A 19173-nucleotide genomic window follows, 5' to 3' on the forward strand; every position below is an offset into this window, starting at 1 on the left:
TGGATCAATCCAGTTTTTGTCCAAAAAAATTGGGTTATTTTTAACCCAGAATTTTAAAGTGTGCACCAATTTTCCACTAAACTTTATTTAAAAAGGGCTCATCACAATGTTGCTGTTTATTATTATTATTATTATTATTATTATCCTTTGTTTGTCGTTAGTTTCATGTCATTGTTACAAGACTCGATTAAAAAAGGAAAAAAAAATAGCAAATGTATCACAATTTATGTAGTACAGCGTGTTCCCTATAATGTGCTTTACTCCAGCACCGCCAAGTGGTTTTAAAATAGAATTGCACGCTCTGATTGTCAACCGCTTCTTCTGCCATTAAATTATACACACACGAACATATCTGGATGAGATCTATTGAGAGTGACAACTGCATTAAAGTCTTCATACTTCAACAAATTGATTGACAGATAGTGTGTAAAATTAGAACATGTTTCAAATGAATGGATTTTGAGATTTTTTTTCTTGGTGGGGGGGAAACTTTACAGCAGCCTTAATTATTTCCATACGATGGCTTGAGCATGCGCGTGGGAGTCCTCAGTTACAATTTATTTTATGCTGTATGAATTGCCACTTGTCAAAATAAATGTTTTCGGACACGCGACAATGAGAGCAGAAAGAAGCAAACATGTTTTTGTCCCACTTTCCCGGATGTCACTGGCAACCTGCGTGCTCCCACCGGGTCTCTTGATGCCTAATTAACTTTGTGCTGCAGCGTTGGGTTGCAACTAAATATAACATTATGCTTTTTTTTTTCTTTCTTTTTTTTTTAGTGCGTCGATCGCTTCCATGGCGGTGTGCACATTTGCGCATTTATTGCGCATTTTGGAAGCTCGTGGTCGCTCAATTACGACCATTTTGCCCATCCAGCTCAGCTTTATTGATAGACTGTGTTGATTGCGGCTGGTAAATATCACGTTTGTTCCCATAGATACATCCCAACAGATGAGTTCTCATGAGAGGCAGCTCTTAAAGTCTTAAAGGGCTCAGCCCTCTGCAAACGCGTTTTAGACGCGTTTTGAAATGACTTTGCAAAGCATGGCTTAACCGAGAAAAAAAAAAAAAAATTACCACGATTGAATGACTTTCTGAGCTACTACTTTTTTTTTTTTTTTTTTTTTTTTTTTTACGCACAAGGATGGGCTCGGAGACGAAGCCGAACTTTCTGTCCCAACCGGTGGTGAAGAATATTTTCGTGTTCCGAAATGGCGACCCGTACTACGAAGCCCGCCGAGTGGTGATTAACCAGAGGCGAACGTGTCACTTCGAGACGTTTTTGAGGGAGGTCACGGGGGGCGTCCAGGCGCCTTTTGGAGCGGTGAGGAACATCTACACCCCGCGCGGAGGGCGCAAGGTGGACTGCCTGGACGAGCTGCAGAGTGGCGAGCAGTACGTCGCCGCTGGGGGGGAGAGATTTAAAAAGTTGGAGTGAGTAACGTGCGTTTATTTGAGCTCCATCCGCGTTATTTTATTTTGAAATGCGACCAAATGCATGTTGGCATCAAATAAAGTTGACAATTGATGGAAATTATGCCAACATGCAATTCAATTAGCATTGCTGTCAGTCGAACATTTGTTTACGTTTTTTGTCAAAGGATGTTCAGTGTGACTTTTTTTTTTTTTTTTTTTTTTTTTTTTTTTTTTTTTTTTTTTTTGCAGCGTTGCGCAAATTAGGTCAGGGGAGATGCTTGCATGACTATTGGCCTAAAAATAAGACAGTAATGAGATTTGTTGCTTTCGAAGGCCACATGTCGTGCGTCATCTGACTATGGAGGTATTTAGCTGGAAAACAAATGCACATTATTATTATTATTATTATTATCTTTTTTACACTATGTAATATTTCTCAATTCGGGATATCAAAAGTATTTGTACCCTTATAGAATAGTGATTCACAACCAGCATGTTGTGGTACCTTAATGTGCCACGAGAGATCATCAGTACTGCGGAAATGATCATTTTTCAACTCATTTGGTTAAATCAAGGGTTTGCAAACATACGGCCCGCGGGCCGGATCAGGGCCACAAAGGGGTTTAATCCGGCCCGCGAGATGATTTTGTAAAGTTTAAAAAAAAAAAAAAAGTTGTAATGTTGGACTAATTAATTAATCAGTTGGCCACAATCAAAATATATAAAATTTGTAACTTCACAAGCAGTCCTTGTATGGAGGAATCGTCCCAGATGTCTTTATTTTACATACAACTTCAAGTTACGATTTGTTTAATTATTATTATTATTAACTCATTCACTCCCAGGCGTTTTCACTGTTTTGTTTTTTGACTGATTTTGCCTTGCCCACAGGATATTGTGTTCTATTGCCAAAACAACACGGAACCTACCCAAAAAAAAAAAAAGATTAGTCTCTTCTTTCATCAGGAAAAAAAAGGTATATTTTTATCTGTTTTGCAGCAATTAGCATGAGAGAGCTGCGTTTCATCATTATTCACAAACCTGTTTGAGAACGCTGGGAAAAAAGAGAGCTCTTATACTCTGTTGCCACCTGCTGGCCGTTTTTTGTAATTGCATTGCTTTAAGCGACCTTTTCAGGTCTGAAGCTGCATCAAAGCCTTCTGTATGCTCTAGCATTTAAAAAACAAAAAAAACAAAAACGTATAAATACGTTTTTGGGAGTGAATGAGTTAATAATAATAATAATAATAATATAATAATATTTATTTTAATCATAGACCAACAAACGGGTTAAATACGATACAAATTCAATTACTGGTAACGCAAATCGATATGACAAGGATTAAGCGTCCTTATAACGTTATTAACTCATTCACTGCCAGTCATTATAGAAAGTTTTTACATTTCCAATACTCACGTGATATTACATTCAATAATTATATATAAACCGAATCTACCAAATAACAGAATAGACTCCCTACTTTTTGTCCCGTCCCGTTCTTTTATAATTGACAGCAGAAAAATGTAGGTTTGCCAAAATACAGCCATTTCTCCCATGGACTCTGAAACTGTGTTTATTTCCTATAAAATGGGGCAATGATGTCATCTACCGGTGGTTGGGCATCAGTAAAGTTGTTTCCAAGTTTGATATTTACAGTGGAGCATGCTCAGATTCGCCCCCCATTTTGCACCGCTCTAAAAAATACAATTGACAAGTATACTTGTCAAAGGCAGTGAATGAGTTAACTGTGCCACGCAATGCATTCTGGGAACAATATATATGCAAAACGGGCAGATTTAACACATCCAGGACTCAGTGTTGCCGTGTTCCATTTGCATTTGTATTATTTTTTGGAACAATATGATTACAGTTGAGCTCCGTAATTTAGGGCTGGCACACAAATAGCAGAAAATCTGCGTATAATTGACGGCAATCGTTTTGAAGTTATATACCGTTATTTTACCGATGCGGCCACTTGGGAATATATTTTTCTCCATACGGCCCCTGAGCTAACAAGTGTTGTGTTTATATATTTGTTGCGTATACATAAAAAAAAAAAAAAAAAAAAAACATACTGTATTTGAGCGTAATGAGTAAAGAATATCCCGGATTATTTGATGAATTCACGACTGTACTCGTACATCTCTTGTGTGTAGCTATTTACAGATCAGCTCGAGAAAGAGAAGGCTGTTGCAGTCACTTCCACTGCAGGTAAGCCACAAAATGAGACTTGTGAGAATCTTATTTCATTTTTCAACACAACCAGTTTCGTCCTCTATTTGGCTTCAGATCATCTTTGTGCTTCACTGCTTTAGTCTTTTTTTCTTGATATGTAAGATGTCTTGGCATGGAACCATGAGCACTTTTGGTTACTTGATTACATGTTAACATTAATCTTCTGTACAAGTACGGCAAATCTGCTGCCATTTAACATGGCTGATTGTGTCAATCAGTGGTAAGGACTCTTGCTCCATAAATAGGTGGCTGCTTTTTTTTTTTTTTTTTTGGCCCACAGTTTTTCTTCTAAGATCCTCTTAATTCCTTACAGTAAAAATCATGGTAGTCAACCTGACACCATGTTTTTTTTTGTTTTTTTTGGGGGGGGGGGGGCACAGTTTTTCTTCTAAGATCCTCTTAATTCTTTACAGTTAAAATCATGGTAGTCAACCTGACACCATATTGTTTTTGTTTTTTGTTTTTTCTCCAGGCCAAACCTCTTCCACCAAATCGGATTCCCGTGTCTGCTCGGTTCTTGAAACCAATTAAGGAGCCATGTCCCATTTTGTGAGTTTTACCTCTCATCCAAAATGTCACATCGTTGTGTGCCACTAAATGCATGATTTGTCCAAACATCACGATACGATAATTATCACGATATTGTTGGCGATATTTTAAAAAAGATCACAATATTGTAAAAAAAAAAAAAAAAAAAAAAAAAAAGAGCTCATACTAAAAAAAAAAAAAAAAAAAAAGCACAATATTGTGCTTTTGTGCATAACAGCAATGCATATAAACCACCTACAATCTCTAATAACAATATTGAGGCACTTATTTGCACTTATTGATCGCTTCACAAGCAAATTCGGTTCCCCTTCATCTGACAATTAGCATACATTTGAAACATAGAAGGCCAAAACATCCCTCATGAAAATTACATTTCACTAATAAAATAGCCACTAGAGGGTGCTAGAACTGCACAAATGGAAATCAACCTGACTTTTTTTCTTTTTTTTTACAGATGTGTTCCTTTTAAATATTGTGACCATGACGACGACGATATTGTGGCAGTTTTAATATCGCGATATCACGATATTGCCTTTATCGTGACATCCCTAATTCATACCCAGATAGAATATCATTTGGAAATAACACTGTTCTAATATCAAAATCAGCTCATCTCGAGGAAACCCATCTAAACAATGAGTAATTTCTCATTTCATTCTCATACTTTTATCCTCAGTGTGGTGGCAAACGGGGAGACGATGGATCCTGCAATACGGCTGCTCATTCACCAGAGGATGTTGAGCCAGTTCGAAAGAATACTGGAGATGGTCACCGAGAAGATGGGTTTGAGAGTGCTTGGCGGAGTGAGAAGGTACAACTGCAAATTTTGTTGTTGTTGTTGTTTTTTTTAGCAAATTTAGCAGCTTCTGACTTTCTGACACATGGCACGGTGGACTAAATGTTTGCAAGCCTGCATTACAGTTCTGGAATTGGGTGTCTATTGGACTCCTTCTCTCTCTTTGCGTTTACGTTTCTAGTCTGTACACTCATGAAGGGCAGCAGGTGAGCGATGGCGCTCAGCTGGAGAGCGGTCAGCTCTACGTGGCCGTGGGCAGAGAGAGGTTTAAGAAGCTCGCCTACGCCGACCTGCTGTTCAGCAAGCCTCGGGGCGCCCGCCGGCTCAATGGGTAAAACAGTGGACGCGGTCACGCTCCTCATACCGGTTGGTACAGTGTGTGTTATTTAGCGCCATCTCCTTTTAAAAATGTATGCAAAACTGTCATGTTTTGGTTCTGTTTAGGGTGGGTTTTGCTTTGTTTTTGTTGGGTTTTTAGTTTGTCATGTTTATGTTCTGATTTCCTGGTTTTCCCTAGTCTCGTTAAGCCTTTCCACGTCCACCTGTGTTTACCTGCCCGTCCTCATGTGCCAACCAATCAGCACTCCCTTCCACTTGTGTCTTGCCCAGCTGTGTCTCGTCGTGTGTAATTAGTGTGTGTATTTAGTTATCGGTTTTCGTGTCAGTGTTTGTCGGTTCGTTATTCTTGTTTCCCCACGTCCATGCTGCCATAGTTTAGGCTGCTTCTGTATAGTTTTTTTTTTTCCCTTTGGTATTTTTGTTATTCTTAGTCACCAAGCCCTGTTTGCAACTTTAGTTTTTGTTGGATTAAATTTACTCCTTTTTCGCACCTCTGACTCGTCCGCCTCCTGCATTGGGGTCCACCACCACACTTCATAGCTCCTGACAAAAACAATCTATGTTCTATTACATCAGTGGGGGAGGGGGGGGCTCCATCAAGGGGGGTGCGTTTGACCTCGGGGAACATGCTTTTTTATTGTTTTTATTTATTTATTTTTTTACTGTCCGAGAATAAAGCGCAATTGCACCTCCACTACATTAGGGGGCAGTGGTGCTCATTATTGGCAGAGTGTGCGCAGGGAGCATTCGCTCGGTGGTGTAGGGGTTTTGTTTGCGCTGAGCATGCGCGCTTTGCACATAGCAAAAAAAAAAAAAAAAAAAAAAATCAGCATAAATTATTTTATATTTTTGTTTTGCAGGTTATAGTTTTTTTTTGTTTTTTTTGTTTTTTTTTTTAAATATTGTTGTGCTCCTGCGTTAATGTTGGCGATCAGTTTGAATGCATTATTATTTATTGATTTTATGTAATTTTATTTTTCCGTATCATATGGTTTGACATGGTCAGTCCAAAACTGTTTGTTTTGCAGGTTATAGTTTGTTTTTTTTGTTTTGTTTTTTTTAATATTGTTGTGCTCCTGCGTTAATGTTGGCGATCAGTTTGAATGCATTATTATTTATTGATTTTATGTAATTTTATTTTTCCGTATCATATGGTTTGACATGGTCAGTCCAAAACTGTTTTTTTTTTTTTATTTAATTTTATTTTTGAATTTCAGATGCACTTTAAATCTTTTCTGTTACAGTTACTAAAGTTATTCTTTGTTGTAAGTTGGTCCATATTTCTTTCTTTGTTTTCATCTCTTATACGTTAATACGGGATACAGTGTTACGCAGAGTTGTGCTTACAACAATTTTATAGACAAATGATACTATTTACTTTTGTAGCGTCTCCCGCTAGCCGCTGTCGTTAGCCACTCCAGCTAGTTCTTGCTCGCCACTCTTGTTAGCCGCTCCCGCCGCTCCTGCTCACCCACTCCAAATAATAATTGGTAGGTTTTTGTTGTTGTTGTTGTTGTTGTTGTTGTTGTTGTTGGTAGGCTTGCAAAGTGTGGTGAGGCACCGTAGTGTGTGTGTACTTCAAAATTGTTGCATTCTATTCGTTCACCACGAGGTGGCACTGAATAATAGACACTGTCCCTTTTACTAGTAATGATACTACTACTACTACTAATAATAATAATAATAATAATAATAACAGTGCACAAATTGATTTTTATGTTTCTAGGATGAAAATGGGCACTCTGCCACCAATCTACAGATCCTTGAAGCAAAATGGAAACGTAAGAAACGCGTGCTTTTTAAGTAGCTGATCTTGAATAATTTGAAAATGAAAGTTAGACACAATTTCACACGCAAAAAAAAAAAAAAAAAAAAAACTTTGCAACATCACTTCCATACGGACAACATTCTCCTTCTCACAGTTATGGTGGCATGTGCATTTTACTTTGCCCCCTCACAGTCAATCTAATCTTCCCCTCCAGAGAAAGTCGGCGGTCCGCAGCACCGACAGTGGCGATGGCGAGTCGAAGGCCTCGCCTCGGAACAACAATGGCGGCAGCAGGGAGCGCCTGTCCTCGATCGTCAGAGAAATCTCTCAGGCCAGACTGCTCTCGCTGAGGCTGAAGAGGAGTGGCCAGAGCATAACGCTCGGCGACTGTGGTAATACTCAAACTCGACAATCAAATATTTGTATGTTTATTATATCTTTTGAATTGAGTATTCTCTATTATCCATGGAAATGCTAATTTAATTACATTTAGTTTGTCTTCCGTTTGACACACGACAAGCTAGCCAGTAAGCTGGTCAATATCTTCAATCAAATATTCATATATCAAATATTCATTCATTCATTCATTCATTCATTCATTCATTCATTCATTCATTCATTCATATAGGATGTGTGTGATTATTGCTTCATGTGCTTGTCTACTACTGTTTTTTTTTTTTTAATCAAGTAATCTACTCAAGTAGTAACGGGAAAAAAAAGACTGATTATAATTCCAACATTTGACACCATCACTATGTAAAATGATCGAACTTTTATCTATTTTAAGATCATTGTACCAGTACACTTTTTGCCCTCACTATAGTGATGTGTCAGATATTACACCGTGTAGAATTGCGTATTTTCACTATAGTAGCAATAAGTACTAAGTAATGGCAATTGTACGAACGTCAAGCTGGATATGAAGGATTTGAAATCGACGGTTTCAATGACGTCATGCCATCCCCTCGCAATCTTACGTAACCTGCTGTCTCCTTAAATGGCCACTAAGGGGCGCGGTTGTTCCGCGGCAGATGATGAAAGTAGGCAACGATGACATGAAACACTTTTATTTATTTATTTATTTATTTTTACAAGAAACACATGACGTCACCTCCACTCTGCTCTGATCTCGTAAACAAACAGCCCCACAATTTCCGGTTAAAGCACGCTCATTTTCACGTTGACAGATAAGAGGACTGACAGGGATTTTGGCTGACTTTTAAGTGACCGCCATTGCAGGAGAAGTCATTTAAAGTCACCTATTGGTTTGGCATAGATTCTTGCTTGTTTTCATCTTTCACTAGGCTTTTTGGTGTTTGAGCAAATCAGCGTGTTTCTTCATTTGAAACAAATAAATAAAAACAGGAAATAGCCAGTAAGCTAGCTATTTAAGCTAAATAGGAAAATAGGAATCTTTGAGATGATAAATAAGAAATAAACAACCATGAAATGTAGGCACTGACAGAGAGGTCTTTTTTTTTTTTTTTACGCGTGGCCAATATTCACTGTCTGTCATCTGGTGGGAATAAGAGAAAAATGTGGAGAGCTTCAGACTTTTCTGCTTCATTAGAAGTGAACACAGATGCAAGTGACAGAGAACACAAGGAAAATGGTGGCGGGAGTGCGACAACTCATGCAGCAAAGGTCATGGAGTGTCTCCCGCTCTCTTTCGCCCTCCAAAACATCTTTCATATTCGATCTGGAGACAACCAAATGATGCTGATGCTGTTATTCTATGAAAAAAAAAAAAAGCAGTATTGATGTGTGTCAAAAAAAAAAAGTGACCAATTTGATTGAATCAAACTTAATTAAAGATGACAAGCAGAACAAATAAAGTGAAAAATGTGAAATGTTCTGAAAGGTGAACATAAGAGAGTCGGTTTTTGGAGGGAATACAAGATAAGTAAAAATGGAGAAAAGAGAGAACGTGTGCAATCAAATATGATGAATAGTTGAAGATGCGTGGGAGGGGATGAAAATGCGTAGCTGGGAGACGGTAAGAGCTTTGGATAATTGCCTATCGTTTTGGTTAATCTCTCAATTTCGAGTCATCAAAGCAGAAATGAACTCGCCCGTGGCCCTTGCTGGGACCAAATTGCAGCTCGGGAATCAACAAAAGAGTCAAAGGGAGCGATCCTCAGATATGGACATGATGAGGGACAGGCGAGGCAAGACGAGACCGGTGCAAGGAAACGGTCCACTTGTTCATTAGACTGCAAACTTAATTTTTATTTTTATTTTTTTTTTAAGTCTGTTCTGAACATGAATGGTATTGCTGAAAATTCAATTCACCCTCCAGGCAAGGTAGCAGTATCTTTTAATTTGGCCGAAAAATACTGGATTAAAAATCATTTTTACTCTTCTTTCATCAGGAAAAAAAAAAGTATGTTTCTATCTGTTTCCGTTTTGCAGCTATTAGCATTAGAAGAGAGCTAAGTTTCATCAGTTTTCACAAATCTATTTAAAATTGTAAGTAATTGAGCTTTTTTCCTACATGGCCCTGGTTGATCTCCTTTGCTCTGCTGCCACCTGCTGGCCGTTTGTGTAATAACTAGAATTTCTGCAACCGTTCTTTGCAGTTGAGAGGCTGCATCAAAGCCTTCTGTATGCTCTTGCATAAAAAAACAAACAAACAAAAACTTATAAATACGTCTTTGGGACACTTAGAACATTAAAAAAAAACATATTTACACGTCATTGGGAGTCAATGAGTTAATTGTGCAAACAAGCTTTTTTTTTTAGTTTTGATTTTTTTGTTCTAGTTTTTGTGGTTCATAAAACACTCTGAAATACAAGCTAATCAATAAATAACACTTAACAAACTGTCCATTAATAGTGCAGCTACGTATGACTCCTTTGCAATTAAAGGAGGCGATCTGCTGGAGACCCAATAACTCATCGTCCAAGGTCTTCTTTTCAGCAGAATCTTTTTTTCTCTCTCTCTCTCTGTCTCTCTTTGGGAATATTAGAGCCCCTTTTGTGTCAGACCTTTTGGAGGTAGTAGTGGAGGTGTCGAGTGATTTTTCCAATGGAGCCAGGTAAGCCAGGGCCAGCATTGAAACCTTAAAGGGTATTCATCCACACAAAACCTCGTGTTGAAAAGCCCGCCGCCTCCCTTTCATACGTGCACGGGGCTCCATCTTTTCTTTTTTTTTTCTTTTTTTTTTCTTTTTTTTTTAATGCGGCAGGAGCAAATTCAATTTAGCGTATGTCACGTGATGGAACACCATTATGTCCACTTATGTTATTTCCTTTCCCAGTCAAGGACGGGTAGCAAAGTTTGAAGGCGAGATTGAGGCCACGTCCGCAGCAAAACATTAACAGTATTTTCCAAAAAACTTCAAAACATGTATTGGAGAGACTTTTTTTTTTTTTCTTGAAAAAGCAATTTTCGAAAGAACTTAGTTATCTTGTGTTGTTTTTGGAAGCTTCACGTTAAATAGTGTGGAATGTTTTCCTTTAAATTCAAATGAGATGTTTAACTCTTTGACTGCCAAACGTTATCCCAACAACAACCCTGACAGTGCCGGCCGATTTCGAGTATTTCCGCTGCATCTTTCAAAGCAAACAGAATATTGCTCGGTATGACTACATAAACATGGCGGATACCATATGAAAGATTGGATTCCATTCTTTCATGAGGGAAAAAAAAAGTATGTTTCTACCTTATTCCGTTCTTTAGTAATCACTTTTTGAAAATAGGTAATTTGAGTGACAAAAGCAAAAAAAAAAAAAGAACAAGCTTTTTGTGAAAAGATACATTTTTTTTTTGCACAACAGTGACTTTGACACTATTTTGTTGTTCAGTGACACCGTGAATTAGATTTAATGTGAAAAAGGCTTTGATCATTCACGTCATCGTTGACGACGTTCTATTGCATCAGATTTCATCAGATTCCGTCACGTTTGATTTGATACACCGACAGCCCATTAACTCATTCACTCCCAGCCATTTTTATGTTCTATTGCTATCAAAACATGGAACCTACCAAAAGAAAAATGTCTCTTCTTTCATTAGAGGAAAAAAAAAGAAAAAAGTATGGTATATTTTTTTTATCTGTTTTTATGTTTTGTAGCAATTAGCATTAGAATTAGCTAAGTTTCATCATTATTCACAAACCTGTTGAAAATACTAGGAAAAAGAGCTTGTTGCAACATGGACCTGGTTGATCTCTTATACTTTGCTGCCACCTGCTGGCCGTTTTTATTTTTTTATTTTATTTTTTTTATTGTTATAAGTACCTTCGCTTTAAGCGGCCGCTTCAGGTCAGAAACTGCATCAAAACCTTCATACAAAAACTCTAGCATACAAAAACCTAAAAAAACGTATAAATACGTTTTTTGGGAGTGAATGGGTTAAAGAGATACAATGCTGCCATCTGCTGGCCATAGTTAGCAGCGCTGCACAAGACGTTGCACTGCCCTTTGAGAGAGAAAAAAAAATGTAATAAACGGCAATTAACGTTTATGGCGTCATTCATTAGGATTTTAGAATACGTCATTAAACGTTTTTGGCAGTCAAAGTGTTATAAAGTGGTTCATTATTAGGCATACGAACGCAACGTACGCAAGGCGAAGGCCGCTCGCCGCGAGAATGCATCCGTGTGTGCGTGCACGCGTCATCTTAGCCGGATCAACCCGGAAGCTTCCGTGTCATCGAAGGCGATGCTGCCAGGGGGAATTATCCATGTTAGCGTACGTATCTGTAATGCCTCGTCAGAGCAAAACAGCGCTGGGAGACAGGAGGCGTGTGCACAAAGACAAATATGCTGCGGCTGTGTCAAAAAGAGGCTCAGAAGCTCAAGGATGAGGGATGGCAATATTTAAATGATTTTCCTGTTGCACAGATGTTTTTTTTTAGGGATTGTGTGAGCAACGTGTTATTTGTGTATACTGCGCCTTTTTTTTTTTTTTTTTTACTGCAGCAGTTCTTTATGACCCTCTGATGCAGGATTAGGAGATTAAAGTGCGGGGTGGCAGCGCTAATCTGCCACATTTAATCTGTTAGCAAGTGTGACGTGCAGAGTGTGGAGTCTGACACGTTCACAAAAATGCAACACTTTTGCTCACGTCCGTCATTTTAATTCCAAGCTGCTTTTTTTGCGCGGATCGCGGAGGCGTATCGAATTTGTGACATTGCACCTTCTCACAATGTCCTGAGACAGGAACATGTGTTAACATCCCTGCTGGGAGAACTACTTGGCAGGAGAAAACTATAGTTTGGATTTGAAATGTACGTATGTATGTATGTATGTATGTAAAGGTAAAATCGCGCAATCTTATGAGGTTCAAATTCATGTGCGGTATCCCAGATTTGCGTTTTAGAAAACTAACCTCAGGTTGAATTGACACTGATTGAGAAGTATTAGACTTTTGGAAAACTGCAAATTCAGTCAAGCGCAGCTCCGTCAAGGCTGAACACAACACAAGTGGACAGCATGTGAAAAGTCAAAAGGATTGCTGGTGTTTACAAATTTAATCGTAACTGTAATGGACAACGAGTTTAGTTTCTAATTTTTTTGTCAACGTTGGTACCTTTATTTTCTAACTTCCTCTTTGGGCGGAACTTTATTTTGAAGGTATGCGGAAAGGTAGAATGACGTAGCAGACGGAAGTGGATTCAGAGCGCGAGACGTTTGAAGCAGTAAAATAGTTTCACGCACGACGAATCAAACATTAAAGATACTTAGCGCCGTTGAAAGTGGCAACAAGGTAAAGAATTAAGCTAATCTTTAAATAGATTTGTTGAGTTTGTGTTTACATTTTGAGTTTAATTAGCCTAAATGTATCTGTATAGAGGAAATGAGAATATGTTTAATTGATGGCGTCATGTTTGCTTTACTTTCAGCTCTTACGGTGTAAGAGGTTTTTATGCATGGACAAAGGAAAGGAGAATTAAAAAGAAAAGACCACCAGTAAAGCTTCATTATTTCAACCGACGCTACAGTAACATTAACATGATGAGTTGGGTTCTTCACAAGTCATAAATTTTAACCTCACACGTCACTCTTGGTAGTTATCATTAACATACTGTTTAAGAATATGATCCCCCCCCCCAACCCAACAATCATTCATTTTGTTTTCTGTTTATGGGCTTATTATATTGCCAAATAATACACTACTGGAAATGTAAGGTAATAGGGCTGGGAATCTTTGACTGTCTCACGATTGGACTCGATTACGATTTTTGGGTCTACGATTCGATTCAGAATCAATTTTCGATTTAAATGATTTTCGATTGAAAATGATTTGATTGACAAATGATTTCTGCTTCAATTTACAGATATGCACAACATTGTGATGATCGACTCCAGTCTGCTTTGCAGGACAAAATGACAAATAGAGACATTAAAGTGTCTTTTTTTTTTCTTTTTTTTTTTTTATAATATCCATTCGATTTGATTCATAAAAGAATCTCGATTCTTTTATGAATCGATTTTTTGGCATACCCCTATAAGATAATGTAGCTTAGAAGAATTATGATTAAACTTTAAAAAAGCCTAACTCTAATTACCAGAATGTGCTCATTATATTATACAGTGATACCTCGGCTGACGAACGCTTTAGCTCACGAACTTTTCGCCTCACGAACATTAAATTCGCGAGAATTTCGTCTCGGCTGACGAACTACTTTTCGGCGGACGAACCAAACCACGCGGTCGAACAGCACCACGGTGGCGGCCACGAGAAGCTGACGCACGCTCACGGCGTCCCAGTTCGTCACCCCCTTTCTTTTAGTGCGGACGCGGTTTGTGTTTGATAGACATTTTGAGTGTACTTTTGCTATTATGGGAGCGAAAAAGACCCCACCACAGGCTAGTGTTAAGCCGAATGCTTACCAGCAAGGGACGGCGATTCGGCGGCGTGTTTGCATTGTAGTCAATGGAGTTGGCGCCACTAAAAAAAGCGAAAGTGCCATCACGTACCTCAAAAAAGGAGAAAATCGTGCCACGGCTGTTTAGTCCCAGGAAAGAGGTGAAAGTAGTTGGCGGTGCTCACTTTTTGTTGACTCGCTAAAGTGCTCCACTTCCTTGTTCACCAAGGGACACGCCTCCTCCGCTCCGGTGAGCACAAAAGTGCGAATGAGCCGCAACCGTTCCATAAACACTGAATGAAGTAAGTCTACCATTGCTACTATCCTTAAGAACTACCATCACAAAGTAAAATAAAACGACTTTATTATACAGGACAATTTATTTCTTTAATTACAATACAATAGCACATTTATTATACATAAAATAAGGTCTATTTTTGTGTAGTTTTAAGGCTTATTTAGTAGAAAATTATGTTTTATAGGGACCTGGGAACGGATTATTCTCATTTTAATGGTTTCTTATGGGAAATAAATGTTCGGAAGAAGAACTTTTCGGCTTACAAACACTTTCTGGGAACCAATTAAGTTCGTGAGCCGAGGTATCACTGTATATTGCAATCCAATATATATATATTATATATTATATATATTGAATGTATATTGCAGCTCTGGAATCAACAAAAGAGTCAAAGGGAGAGATCCTCAGATATGGACATGATGAGGGATAGGCGAGGCAAGACGAGACCGGTGCAAGGAAACGGTCCACTGTTCATTAGAGTGTAAACTAAATAAATAGGAAATAAATAGAGCTAATCTAAGATAATCTAGTATATAATTGATTGCCCATATGCTAAAATTCATCAGGCCTTCGGTGTGTTTTTCAGAGACTGTAACAGATGGCTCAGCAAATCCATCAGAATAATTATCCAGGAGACGGCGGCTTTGTTTTTGTTGTTTTTTTTTTCTTTCTCAGCGTGTCAGTTTGCCATAAAACAAGCAAAGAGTCTCTCCTGAATTCAGGCTATACTGGTTTGAACAGGACTATGGCCAGTGAATGGAGCCTCACTTGATGAGTGGCGACATTTCTTAATTGCCATTCAGAGCTTGTGCTCATGTTTTTTTTTTTTTTACACACCACCATAACTCAACTATGCGCTTGCTGGAGGAATCCAACTGGGCGTAAATAAGAAATATACTTTGTGCCGGTGTGGAGTGATTTAATGTTCATTAAGCTCAAGACGTTGGCGTCTTAACTATGAGGCTTAAGTGATAAACCTAGAATTGGATTTTTTTTTTTCTTTCCCCAATACAGTTAGTTAGTTAGTCAGACGTAATCTGTACGGGAAAATGACTTCATTTATTTCTCCTTTCAAAACTGTCATCCACATAACGTGTATGAGGTAATGTGCTTTTGCATGATAATGAGAGAAAATGACACATGGACAAAGCTTCAGTCCAAAATGTGTGAAAGTATATCGCTTGTTATTAATTGCCCTGTTTTTAATGTCCTGATCTTCGTACCTGAAGATCATACCACAGCTTCATTGGCCAATCAGTCATTTTTGCGCCAACTCTAGATGAATGCAAGTTATTTCCGTAAAATATTATTGAAGCCGTCTTCTAATTCCCATCATGTTTCATCGTCAACCGTATCAAAACTTCAATCAGTTTTAAATTCGAAACTCTTCTAATCTCGTTTGTGCCTCCGTTGCTGAATGAAGAAAAACATGACATGATTTTCTCTTCTCCCTCTTTTGCTGTTTACTTCAGATTGTAAGTTTCCCATTCACGCAATGTTTCCGAACAAGCGTGTAATTACGGTGTTTGTCAAAGCGTTGAGTTGAATTCCTTTCATGACAGTTTAGGTTAATTACTCTCGGGCCTTTGATGTACAGTACATGTTCACACTAAAGCTGAATATTTTCTATTAATGATGCACTCCAACAAACCTTAATTGTAATAATGATTGCTTCAAATGAAAAGCTTTGTGTTGCAATATGATTTCTTTATTCATTGTGGGATGTTAGGTAAGCTATCGCCTTAAAGGAAATGTTAAACATTAGTATTTAATAAACCTGACCTAAGCGTTAGTGAAGACGATGACGAAAATGGTCAAATGACATTTCATGTTTTTATTTGCCTCCGATCTTCAGCTCCCCTTTGAGCCTTTCGTGTTTACAGCTCTCTCTCTCTCTTGAACGGTTCCATTGTCTGGACAGGTTGTTTACTTGCATGAAACCAAGCAGGGGCGGGAGGGTGTAGTTTTATTTGAGGCCACCAGATGTCCCTCTTGTGCTGTGCTTGTGCAAACCTGACGGCACCTGTTTTTAACAAGTCAATTACAGTGTCTGATAAATATTTTAAATGTTTCATTTGACTTGACAAGAGATGAGACGAGAAGAGAATTGATGGACCGAAGAATGTGGATTATATAAAATATATTTGACATACGTCACACAACTGAGGGTTTTTCCTTTTACATCTTTCTCCCCAGATGATTTGGATTCAAAAACTAATGATGGAATTGCTGACGTTAAGTCGCCAGACCAGTCAACTGAAGAGGTAGAATTTTGACTACATAGTATTGCCTATTACAAAGATGTTGGCTGAATGTGTTTTTTTAACACTCACCTCACAGTTTGCTTTTGTTATTGTGGAACTCAGATCACTATTTTGTCGCCATGCACTGTTGACTTGGGTGGTTGTGTAATGTATGCATTGTAGGTATATGTAGGTAAATTATGCACGATGCTAATTTGGGTCATTGACAACTACAAACCGTTTGTGTTGTATTGCAGGACCTTACACCAGATGACACCAAATCATCAGAGGGAATTGGCAAAAAGGCTGAAGAAAAGCAGGAGGAATCTGCTGAAAAGACCTCTCAAAAGGACTCTTCAGTTATCCAAGAAGAAAAGGCAGACGAGGAGACAAATAGTCTGACAAAAGGAGGTGCAGAAAAGGAAAATGAATCAGCAAAGAAGGAAAATGACGGAGAAGCGACTGTAGTACATGAAGAGCTGTCAGAAGAGGTGAAGGACGAGGTTGTGCATGAAGGTAAGGGACCCTCAGATGAGAGTGGGAGTGCCGCAGGGCGGAGGAAGGAGAAAGTTGTGGATGAGGGCGAGGACAAGAGTGAAGATGTGAGTGGCATGGCAGAAAATGTCAGTCAGGATGTTTCATATGAAAAGAAGGATGAGATTTCAGAGGAGAGTAAGGGTGAGGGTTCCAATAGGAGTAAGGATGAGGTCGGAGGTGAGAGAAAGCACAATGATGCCAATAACAGTAGGGATAAGGTCACAGACAAGAGAAATAATGAGGGCACTCATGAAAGTAAGGATAATGTTGCAGATAAGCCCCAAAATGAGAGTAAGGATGAAGTTCCAGATGAGAGTAAGGCTGATGTTGTAGACGCGAATAAGGATGAGACTGCCAACGAAACTAAGGGTGATGTTGCAGAGGAGAGGAAGGATGAGACTCCAGGTGAGAGTAAGGACAAGACTTCGGATGAGAGTAAAGATGAGATTCCAGATGAGAGTAAGGACGAGACTCCAGATGAGAGTAAAGATGAGATTCCAGATGAGGGTAAAGATGAGATTCCAGATGAGAGTAAGGATGAGACTTCAGGTGAGAGTAAAGATGAGATTCCAGATGAGGGTAAAGATGAGATTCCAGATGAGAGTAAGAATGAGACTTCAGGTGAGAGTAAAGATGAGATTCCAGATGAGAGTAAGGATGAGACTTCAGGTGAGAGTAAAGATGAGATTCCAGATGAGGGTAAAGATGAGATTCCAGATGAGAGTAAGGATGAGACTTCAAATGAGAGTAAAGATGAGATTCCAGATGAGAGTAAGGATGAGACTTCAGGTGAGAGTAAAGATGAGATTCCAGATGAGAGTAAGGATGAAACTTCAAATGAGAGTAAAGATGAGATTCCAGATGAGAGTAAGGACGAGACTTCAGATGAGAGTAAAGATGAGATTCCATATGAGAGTAAAGATGAGATTTCAGATGAGAGTAAGGATAAGACTTCAGACGAGAGTAAGGATAAGACTTCAGACGAGAGTAAAGTTGAGATTCCAGATGAGAGTAAGGATAAGACTCTAAATGAGAATACATCTGTTACATCTTCTGGAGACCAAATGACTGGACAAGTTGTAGACGAGAATAAGGATAAGGCTGCCAATGAAAGTAAGATTGAGGTTGCAGATGAGAGTAAGGATGAAACTCCAGATGAGAGTAAAGTTGAGATTCCAGATGAGAGTAAGGATAAGACACCAAATAAGAATATGTCTGTTACAACAACGACTGGGCTTTTAAACAACATCAGTAGCGATACCAAAGAAGGTCAAAATGAGGGAAATGATGCCAAAGACTGTACTGATAAAAAGGACAGCGGTAATGATCAGAAAGAGAAAGAAAACAAGTAAAAAAAAGATGTGCGTATAGTCTGGTAGTTAGACCAAAGAAACCGTGATACTTGTACTAGTAGCAATATCTAAGAAATGGAGCTGAAGATGGAAGACCGATTCTCAATCTCAAGATTCCACATCAAAGAGAGGTGAAGTGAAACCAAGTGAGGTTGAAAATAGATAATGGGATTGACATAAACAAAAGGAATAGTCACAAATGTCATCATATTAGTTTAATGAATGATTTACAAGATTTTGAAAAAAAGAAAACACGTTACACGGTAGGAATGCAGCACTCGATGACAATCTTGGTATACCTTCGACTAAAAATGGTTCAAATTCATTTAGCTATGTCGAACAGCTAATCTCAGGATGTATGTAATCACCAAATATGCTATCATGTGACATCATATGGACATAACATTATAGTGAAATATTCAACTTTATTTCTCAATCTATGCTTGTATTTGTAATTTCCTTTGAATGCATTCTTATTCAAACCATTAAACCACTGTGTCGATTCTCAACCAAATGGGAATTTTATGAAGGAAAAAAAAAAAGGTTGTTACAGGTTAATGTTTAACCCGTTTACCACAATGGACTATAACCACTGTTATTTCCTCTCGAGAATAACTACTAATTGAATGGAAAAATCCACATTTAATTAATTAAAATGACAATCTCCATTCATTCGCGATCTGTGTTTCCACTCTTAGGTCACACATTTCTAAACTTCGAACTTTTTTTTTTTTTTACCACTATTTATGCAGATGCCACATATTGATGATTAAATCATCATGTGACTAATGTCATAATTAACTCTGCTGCTCCCAATAATGC

At 38.4% G+C, this 19173-nt stretch overlaps 1 protein-coding gene across 1 annotated transcript; it reads left to right on the top strand.

The window, feature by feature from the left end:
• Nucleotides 1–1124: 1124 nt before the first annotated feature.
• Nucleotides 1125–18593, top strand: LOC144021836 (uncharacterized). The gene is made up of 9 exons (XM_077526027.1): nt 1125–1437; nt 3577–3631; nt 4128–4204; nt 4881–5015; nt 5182–5331; nt 7066–7120; nt 7322–7499; nt 16416–16483; nt 16720–18593. Exons 1-9 carry the CDS (start codon nt 1148–1150, stop codon nt 18349–18351), a joined length of 2640 nt encoding a protein of 879 aa, XP_077382153.1. The 5' UTR covers nt 1125–1147; the 3' UTR covers nt 18352–18593.
• Nucleotides 18594–19173: the final 580 nt, after the last annotated feature.

This window comes from Festucalex cinctus, chromosome 7 (assembly GCF_051991245.1).
Source record: "Festucalex cinctus isolate MCC-2025b chromosome 7, RoL_Fcin_1.0, whole genome shotgun sequence".
Classification (NCBI taxonomy): Eukaryota; Metazoa; Chordata; class Actinopteri; order Syngnathiformes; family Syngnathidae; genus Festucalex; species Festucalex cinctus.